The sequence below is a fragment of the Ammospiza caudacuta genome, chromosome 23 (assembly GCF_027887145.1).
Source record: "Ammospiza caudacuta isolate bAmmCau1 chromosome 23, bAmmCau1.pri, whole genome shotgun sequence".
In the NCBI taxonomy this organism is placed as follows: domain Eukaryota; kingdom Metazoa; phylum Chordata; class Aves; order Passeriformes; family Passerellidae; genus Ammospiza; species Ammospiza caudacuta.
Genome location: NC_080615.1, coordinates 3,345,504 through 3,355,230, shown reverse-complemented (window position 1 = coordinate 3,355,230; position 9,727 = coordinate 3,345,504). Strand labels below are relative to the sequence as shown.

The window sequence follows — 9,727 nt, the reverse complement described above, 5'->3', positions numbered from 1 at the left end:
CTCTGTACCCTGTGCCCTGTCTGCACCCTGCAGCCTTCACCCTGCCTGTACCCTGTGCCCTGACTGCACCCTGCCCACACCCTGCCCCCTGCTCCCGTGCTGCTCCTGCACCCTGCACCCTCTCCGTGCCCTCCCCCTGCCCACACCCTGCCCGTGCTCTGCCTGCAGCCCGCCCACACCCTGCCTGCACCCTTGTTCTGCCTCCACTGCTGCCCACACTGCCCCCACCCAGCCCAGGAACCTGGGGGAGACCCCTGCGTGCACCCCCCTAGGCAGAGCACCGTGACAGGAGGAGGGGAACCCGGCTGCCCTGCTGCCAACCTGCTCAGCCCCCCTAACAAGGCATCCCAAAGGAACCTCTGGGCCCTAAGAAGCTGCACAGCACCTGCACTTGGCAGCTCCCTCCTCACTTAAGCCCTCTGACATCCTCACTGCAGCCCCAGTGCAGCCCCGGTGCAACCCTGCTCAACCCTCACTGCAGTCTCATTGAATCCCCATCCCCAGTTCATTCTCACTGCATCCCCCTTTGCAGCCCCACTGCAGCCTCACTATGTTTCCACACTGTCCCCACCGGATTTTCACAAAACCCCCACTGCATCCTCAGTTCATTCTCATCCCAGCCCCACTGAATTCCCTCTCCATCCTCTGTGCATGCTCACTGCATTTTCACTGACTCTCCAGTTCATTCTCACTGCATCCCCATTGCTCCCCCACCACATCTCAGTTCTGTTCCCACTGTACCCTCAGTTCATCCCCACTGTGTCCCAGCTGAGCTCCCCTTCCAACCCCACTGCATCCTCAGTTCCTTCCCACTGCAGCCTTATTGAATTTCCACTGCATCCTCCTCTTCCTGCTCACTGCATTCCCACTGCATCTTCAGTCCATCCCCACTGTACCTGCACTGAATCCCCATTGCACTCCTACTCCATCCTCACTGCATCCCAGTCCCATCCCAGCTCCATCCCAGTCCCATCCCCACTGCATCCCAGTTCCATCCCCACTGCATCCCAGTCTCATCCCAGCTGCATCCCAGTTCCATCCCAGTTCCACCCCAGCTGCATCCCAATCTCATCCCAGTTCCATCCCAGCTGCACCCCAGTCTGATCCCAGCTGCACCCCAATCTCATCCCAGCTGCTCCCCAGCTCCATCCCAGTCTCATCCCAGCTGCAACCCAGTCTCATCCCAGCTGCATTCCAGTTCCATCCCAGTCTCATCCCAGCTCCCTCCCAGTCTCATCCCAGCTGCATTCCAGTTCCATCCCAGCTGCATCCCAGTTCCATTCCAGCTGCATCCCAGTCCCATCCCAGCTGCACCCCAGCTGCTCCCCAGTCTCATCCCAGTTCTATCCCAGTTCCATCGCAGCTGCAGCTCCCCCAGCCCCGCCACACTCACGTGGCCGAGCCGGCAGCGCTCCCTCCCCGCCGCTAACCCCGAGCGGGCCCCGCCGCTCTCCGGGGCCATCCCGCGCTCCCGGCACCGGCACAGCGCAGGGCACGGCCCGGGCACGGCGCAGCCACACCCGGGGCTCCAATGCCACGCGGCCTCGGCACCGTGGGCGCTTTTTAAATTTACCTTTTCCTGCCAGGAGACTGTGACACAGGCTTTTAAAAATAGCATGTGCTGAGGCGAGGCGCTCGGGGTGGTGTTGCTAAGGGAGAGATTCAATCCAAATCTAGGGCTGCGCCTTCCCATCCTACTTCCCATCCTTCCCAACTACTACGGCGCGCACCCAAATTTAGGGCAAGGCAGGGGCTGCCTGCCTGTGTGTTTCCATCTCCTGGGAGGAAAAACCCCTTCTCCACCTTGAACCAGTGTGGGGAAGGATGCTCCATCCCAAATATGCACAGGGAAGGTTGCTCCATCCCATATCTGCACGGGGAAGGATGCTCCATCCCAAATCTCTGCAGGGAAGGATGCTCCATCCCAAATATGCACGGGGAAGGATGCTCCATCCTAAATCAGCGTGGGGAAGGATGCTCCATCCCAAATCTGCACAGGGAAGGTTGCTCCATCCCATATCTGCACAGGGAAGAATGCTTCATCCCAAATCTGAGCAGGGAAGGTTGCTCCATCCCAAATCTGTGCAGAGCAGAATGCTCCATCCCATATCTGCACAGGGAAGAATGCTTCATCCCAAATCTGCACAGGGAAGGTTGCTCCATCCCAAATCTGTGCAGAGCAGAATGCTCCATCCCAAATGAGCATGGGGAAGGTTGCTCCATCCCAAATCTGCACAGGGAAGAATGCTCCATCCCAAATCAGCGTGGGGAAGGTTGCTCCATCCCATATCTGCACAGGGAAGGATGCCTCATCCCATATCTGTGCAGAGCAGAATGCTCCATCCCAAATCTGTGCAGAGCAGAATGCTCCATTCCAAATTTCTGCAGGGAAGGATGCTCCATCCCGAATCTGCACAGGGAAGGATGCTCCATCCCAAATCTCTGCAGGGAAGGATGCTCCATCCCAAATCAACAGAGCAAAGGACACTCAGAGCAGCATCCTCGCAGAAATGACCCAGTTTTGGGGGGGAAGAGCGGGATTTGGGGGGTACCTAGTCGCCGTTGCGGAGGTCGCCGCCGCGGGTGCTGTTGGCGCACTCGGCGTCCTTGGTTTTCCGATCGATCTCGCCCCCTTTGATCTTCTTGCGGGTCATATGGCCACGGAAACTAGCCTGGATCTTGGCAGCTGCCGCGTTGGCATCGGGATCGTCCAAAGGGATGTCCAGGATGTCCTCGTCCAGCTTTGTGCAGGCTCCCTCCTGGCGGTGCCAATGGCAGGGTTACAGCTGGGACCTCAAACCTCAATCTCAGCCCTCTCCCCAAATGAATCTGCTCAAGAAGGTCTTAAATGAGCCCCTGTTCTAAGAATTAGGTTTACTCATTAAAAACTGCACTCCTTTGCTAAAAATGAGGGGTTTTGTTAAAAATCAGGGTCGCTTGCAGGTGTCTTGGGGAAATGGCAACCCTGGAGCACACGGCTGCAGGAAGCCAGACTCCAGCCAGGGTGATAATGCAGGGAGAGGAATATCCATGGAGCAGAGGATGGGTTCTGGGGGTATTTTTGGCAGGGGGCTGGAAGCCATCCTGCACAAAATGAGCTGGTCATGCCTCAGTTTCCCCTTTCCTCATAGCCTGTTGCATCCTCCTGCATCCCTCCTCAGGGCTTTGGTTGGAAACATCAGGAAATTTAGGAAAGCAGTGATGCCAGAAGGGAGGAAAAGCCCCACCAAGGACAAATCACTGTAACCCATTCCCCCTCTGCCACAGCCCAGCAGAGCAGCTGGACTCAGCACCAAGTTCAATGGGAAAAAAAGAAAAACATGGGAAAATGAAATGAGGTGGAAATGAGCTGGCATTGGATGATCCAGTGCCAGCAGCTGTGGGGGTGACACCTTTGTGTTGCCCCACAAGCCCTTAAAGGAGTTTTGGGGGGCTTATTTGGAAGCTGTAGATTCAGGGGGGCGGAAGCTCATCCCATTGGAGCATGCCATGGCTCCACCAAGTTGCTCAGGTTGTTTTACCATTGTGAAAGGTGAGGATAGTTCCAAGGTGGAAATGATATGTCCAAGGTGGAAATGATATGTCCAAGGTGGAAATGTTATAGCCAGGGCTGGAAATCCTATAGCCAGGGGAGAAATCCTATAGCCAGGGGAAGGAAATCCTATATCTAGGAAAGAAATCCTATATTCAGGAGAGTTATCCTGTATATGCAGAGGTGGGGGAGAATAACCTATATCTAGGGGAGAAATCCTATATACAGGTGGGAGAAACCTATATCCAGGGGAGAAATACTATATCTGGAGAAGGAAATCCTATAGTCAGGGGAGAAAACCTGTACATGGAGGGGCATATCCTATATCCAGGGGAGAAATCCTATATCCAAGAGAGAAATCCTATATTAGGAGAGAGGAAATCCTATATCCAGGGGAGAAATACCATATACAGGTGGAGGAAATCTATATATGTGGGGGCATTTCCTATATCCAGGGGAGAAATCCTATATTCAGGGGAGAAATCCTAAATTCAGGGAAGAAATCCTACATACGGGTGGCAGAAACCTATATCCAAGTTGAGAAATCCTGTATATAGGTAGGAAAAATATATATTCAGGAGAAAAAAATCCTATATCCAGGGGAGACATCCTATATTGAGGGAAGAAAACCCACAAACCCATAAACAGGGGGCCATATCCTATATTCGCAGGAGAAATCCTATATCCAGTGGAAAAACACCATATCCATGGGGTGAAGATCTCTATGCAGCTGATGAAAACTTGTATCTAGGGGAGAAATCCTATATTCAGAAGGAGAAATCCTAGATAGGAGGGGGAAAAGTCCTATACATGGGGGAGAAATCCTATATCCAGGCAAGAAAAATCCTACATCCAGGCAGGGAAAATCCTATATCCAGGCAGGAAAAATCCTATATCCAGGGTGGGCTTTGCCTCTCTGGAGGTGCTCGGGAGGAGAGATGGGGGCTTTTCCCTGTGCTGCTGTCTTAGCAGGAGGAGGAAAACGGGGGAAAAGTGGGGAAAGGGGGAAAAAATGGGGGAAAGGGTTAAAAAAAGAGGAAAGGGGGAGGAAAAGGGGGAAAGGGGCACGAAAAGTCAGGGGGTCAGGGAGAAAGGATGTGGTTTTCTCCCCAAGCCGGTTTAGCAGGAGGAGGGGAGCTCACCCTCGGGTGAGAAGAGAGGAGCGCACCCCAATTGAGCCCTTTTTCCATAGGCAACCCCCGATCCCACCTGTAGAGCAATTGTGGGGTGGGGGGAAGAAAAAGCTCAATAAAAGCCGGATTCGAGGTCGGGGGGGATTTTCCTCCGTGGGCTGTGGGGTCAGGCTGCTGGCCGTGGGATGGAGCCCGAACTGGGGTGAGCGGGAGTGGGGATCGGGGGGGCTGGGGAAGGAGCAGCAGCGCTGGGGGGGTCTCAGAGTTGGGTGAGCTCTCGGTGGGCGCAGCACCCCCCGCACCCCAAACCCCCCCAAAGCCCCCAAAGCCCCCAAAGCCCCCAGCGCGGGGGGTCAGGGATGTGTCAGGCATGGAAGGCGGGAGCGGAGCGGGGCCGGGGAAGGGAGCACGGGCACCTACATTGCAGCAGTCCATGGCGGAGGGCGGGTGGGCGGCCAGCGGCGGGCGAGGGGCTCCGGCAGGATCTCGCTTCCCCGGCGGCTCTCCCGGCGCAGGTGGCAAGTTGAGCGGAGCCGCTTGCCTACGTAATGCGCTTTCCTCCGGGCGAGCCTATCAGCCCGACACCCCTGCCAGGCTTTTGGGGGGGAAGGAGGGGTGCCTTGTTTTTTTTTTTTCCTCCCTTTCTCCTATTTTTTTTTTTTTTTTTTTTTTTTTTTTTTTTTTTTATTTTCCCTCCTCCAATTTTATTTTGCAGCCTCCAACTCCCTCCTAACACTTAAAGGAGCCGGCAGCTCGCTTTGGAGTTTCGTGGAACACAACATCATATGCAGAGGATGCGAGCCAAGATGTGATGAGCCCTGCCTTTGGCATGGAGGGTTTTTTGGGGGACAAAGCTATAGCAAATGGGGGTGATGGATTCATTTTTGGGGGGTACATGACCCACAGTGATGCTGGAGGCAGGTTTTGCCCCCCGGGTTGGTTTGCATGGGGGGGAAAAACCTTCTTGACCTACTTAGGACTTGGTCCTGAAGGAGGGTGAGGATGAGGATGGCAGGGATGAAGATGGTGAAGAAGGGTGGGCATGGTGGGACGCAATGTCCCGCTGAGCACCCACAGAACCCCGGGGCTGATGTGCCCAGCTGCACATCCCAGCAGAGGAGTGGGCTCCACTTTGGCGGCCTGGGGGTCCCTTCCCCACTCGTAGGAGCATCTGTCCCCCCCACATTTGGGGTGTTCTCCAGCCAGACCTGCAGTCCCAACCACTTTCTCACCCTCGGTGCTCCCTGCAGACCCTGCTGCCACCCCAGACCACGCCGAGGTGCTGGGACTGGCAGGGCGAGCTGGAGCACCCCGGGGAACGGGAGGGACCCCCAGGGCAATGCGGGGGGCTGCAGCCCACACCCCCCCATCCCTGCCTCGCTCGCCTCTAATCCGGGTTTGGGAGTTGCTAAGCAACTGCACAAGTCGCCCGTGGGCTCCGCGCCGAGGCTGCTCCAGCCAGCCCCCAAAACACAGCCTGGCCCCCCCAAGGCGGGCACAGCGCCCCGGCCCACCCGCACAGCCCGGCCCCGCTGCCTCCCCCTGGCCAGGTTTGCTCACAGGGGTCATCCTGCCTGGGGGCCTGGTGGCTCTGACCTTCCTCTTTGCCACCATTATCTTCACCATCATCATCCCCATTAGCATCCCTGTCCCACTGGCACTGAAATGGGCACTGCCCCCTCTGCTGCCACCAGCCCTGTGCCCATCCCTGACCTCATCCCCATCACCTCCACCACCTCCTCCATCCCCACCATCATCCCTGTCCCCATCTCTATCACCATCCCTGTCATGATCCCCATCCCACTTCTCATCCCCATGCTCTTCATAAAGCCAATCCCTGCTCCCATTCCCAGCTTCAACCCCATCACCCCTGTCCCCATCCCCATCATCACCCTCATCCCTGGCCCTGTCCCCTGCCACATCACCATCCTTGCTCCCATTCTCATCCCACCTCCATCTCTTTCTCCACCTGCTGAGTGCAGGTGGTGTCACCTCTTGTCCCCTGACACCCGAGCTCCCAGGACCTGCTCCCCATCCCACTCCACCCCATCCCATGCACATCCCACCACTGCCACCTCCCTCAGCAGCTCCACCCACACTTGGAGGTTGATGGGGGTCACCCCTGCCCCAGCACAAGCCAGGCACCCAAATTCCCCTTGGGAAATGCTCCCAAGCATCCCTCAAATTCCCCCGTGAGGCACCCAGCTCTCCCACTGGAGAGCTTTTCCACCATCACTTCTTTCCACCAGCACACCATGGTGGGTGGGGGGTGGGAATAGCTCTGCTCCAGAAAACCCTGCTGCAGCTTCCAGGAGAAGCCTTGGCAGCTCTGCTGGGATTTTTGATGGGAAGAGATCCTTCCCTGGATTTTAGACCCTCCAGATCCATCACTGCCTGCTCCAATGAGAGAAGACCGGCTGTTTGTTAAGTGGGAAGGGTTTTTTGGGCTGATTGATCTGAGTCAATCATTCGGGGTCACGGATCTGAGAAGTTAGCCCCAAAAGGAGGATTAGTCCCTCAATTAGCCCCCAGAATCTGCTCCCTCCGTGGCAGCCGGGTCCTGGCAGAGCCGCCGAGCGCCGCCGTCTCCCGCAGGCTGCGGCTGCGGAGGAGGGACGTGAAATGCCAGAACATTTCTAATCATTAATGGCGGGTTTGAGCCTGTTCCAGGCTCTGCATTTTTCTCCCTGGACCCCTTCATCTAGAGGATGCTTTTTCAGGTGCTCCAGCACCTCCAACATTTGAATTCCAAGGCAACAACTCAGATTTTGGAAGGGCAGAACGAGAAATGCAGCTGGCGAGACCTGCTGAGAACATCCCGCCGTCGTGGTTCGAGATGGTGGCACCGAGGTGTTAAAAAATCCTTTAAAAACAGGGGAAAAATCCTTAAAATCAAAGGGAATTGGATGCTGGAATGCTGCCCTGGGCGAAGCAGGAGCCGGCAGCCGGCGGGGCGGTGCTGGAGGGGGGGTCAAGGCGTAGCTGGTTGGCATCAGCCCCGGCACGGGGTCCCCGCCAGCTTTTTTTCCCCATCCCTCCTTCCTGTTTTTCCCGGGGGAGCCGCTGTCATGCCCCGTGCCGTGGGCGAGCGCCACATATGGCGATGGAAAACAGGAAAGAGGGGGTAAAAACGGGGTGAGCATGGATGGGGGGGTTCAGTCCTCTCCAAAAATAGAGCAGCCGGCTTCGACGCAAACCCCACTTTTTGGGGGGGATTTTGAAACCACGCTGTATTGGAAAATGTGAATTTCACAAGTGGAAATAGGACTGGGGTCTCTTGTGTGCCCCCCAGAATTCCATGGAGGTATCTCAGCTTATGGAGGAGCAATGTCACATCATTCCTTCACGCTGGGATGTTATGAAGTTTCTTCCATCCTCCAGGGATGCAGGGGCCTAAATATAGAGGCTAAAAATATCATCCCGTACTCAGCTCAGACCCAAACCCAGGATTTTTCGGGGAGAAATCTCAGGTGATCGACATTAATAACAGCGGGGACCTCGTTAATAAAATTCCTCATTAAAACAGCACCGCAGGGGCAGGATGGGAGTGCAGCACTCACCCACGGGAAAAGGGCAGGAGCCAGGGGAGGACCAAGGGGCTTTTTTTAGTTTTGGGGTTGGACAGTGGGAAATGGGGGATTTGGGGCAAGTGCTGCGGTTGCATCTCCAGAGAGGCGTCCCAGTTCATGAGGGTTATGGGGACATGCTCCCCTTTGGCTCCTCTCCACTCGTTTTGGGGTGGAATCACAGTGATCCAGAGCTGTGCCTGCTGCCTGCCCCTGCTGGTGCTGCCTGCTACCCCTCTGTGTCCTTGGCCTCTTTCAAGCCCTGGAGGAAAGAAGAAAATTTAGATGCTGTGGCACAAGGGGGCAGGGACAGGGTGGGAGCAGGGACCAAGTGTGGCTCCTGGCACCTGAATGGAGGACAGCCTACCTCGGAAGGAGGCCAGGTGAGACGGTCGTCCTCCAGCATGGCTCCCCACGCCACCGGGTCAATGCCACCAGCTGGGGAAGGAGAGGGCTTGATGCCACATGCAGTGGGCATCTGGTACCACGGGTGATGGGCACATGGGACACGCACAACATCCTGGGCGATGGCACAAATGGAAGGCCTGATGGCCATCGGTGGTGGACACTTGGGACAGGCACAAGGCTGTGGGCAACGGGCACAAGGGCAGGTTTGGGCACACAGGAGAGGCCTGATGGCCAACGGTGGTGGACATCTGGGACAGGCACAAGGCCATGGGCAATGGGCACAAGGGCAGGTTTGATGTCCTGGTGATGGGCACACAGGAGAGCCCTGATGCTGTAGATGGTGGGCACGGGGGGCAGGACTGACACCCTGGGCAAGGGACATGTGGGGCAGGCCTGACGCCCTGGTGATGGGCAGATGGGGCAGGCTGGGCAGGCAGGGCAGTGTGGACAGGGGATGGCAGTGTGGGGGTGGCTGCTGGGCAAGGCCACTCACCCTCTCTGCTCTCCAGCAGCTTTTGGAAGTACTGTGCTGCAAAGGCCACCACGTCGGTGGGCTGCTCCCGCAGCACTTCCCGCGCCAGCCCCTCCAGCAGGTTCCGGAAGCCGGCGGGCACCCTCATGCTGGTGTTGGCGGCGGCGATGGACATGGTCGCTTCTCCTGGACCCTCTGCAGCGGCACAGCCCGGGATTCACCGCGGCCCACAGCGCCCGGTGCCACCGGGCAGCGCCGGGACTCGAACCCGGGCCCAACGTGTGAGGGGGCCAGAACCGCCGCTAGGGGGAGACACGCTCCCTGCCCGCCGCGCACGCGCGCGGCCGCCTCTCTCTCTACGCACGCGCGGCCTGTGCGGGGTGAGCGGGGGCGGGGGGGCCGCGGCTCCCGTTCCCCCGTGTGCCCCGGCTCCCGTTCCCCGGTGTGCCCCGGCTTCCCCCGCAGCTCCGCAACCCTCGGCCCCGCGCTCCCGGCCTTTCCTCTCGGCTTCTCCTGTCAGAGCCGGACGGGGCAGCGCCTGCACCTCAGGCCGTGCTGCGGACGCCGTCGCTTGGCAACCGTTCCCCCATGGGCGGGGCGTGCCCAGGCCCCGCCC

At 57.7% G+C, this 9,727-nt stretch overlaps 1 protein-coding gene across 1 annotated transcript; it reads right to left on the bottom strand.

The window, feature by feature from the left end:
- Positions 1-2,552: 2,552 nt before the first annotated feature.
- Positions 2,553-9,286, bottom strand: LOC131567364 (sperm surface protein Sp17-like). The gene is made up of 6 exons (XM_058818949.1): positions 9,133-9,286; positions 8,599-8,669; positions 8,465-8,493; positions 5,898-5,966; positions 5,086-5,206; positions 2,553-2,759 (listed from the first exon to the last, which is right to left on the bottom strand). Exons 1-6 carry the CDS (start codon positions 9,284-9,286, stop codon positions 2,553-2,555), a joined length of 651 nt encoding a protein of 216 aa, XP_058674932.1.
- Between the last annotated feature and the right edge of the window lie 441 nt (positions 9,287-9,727).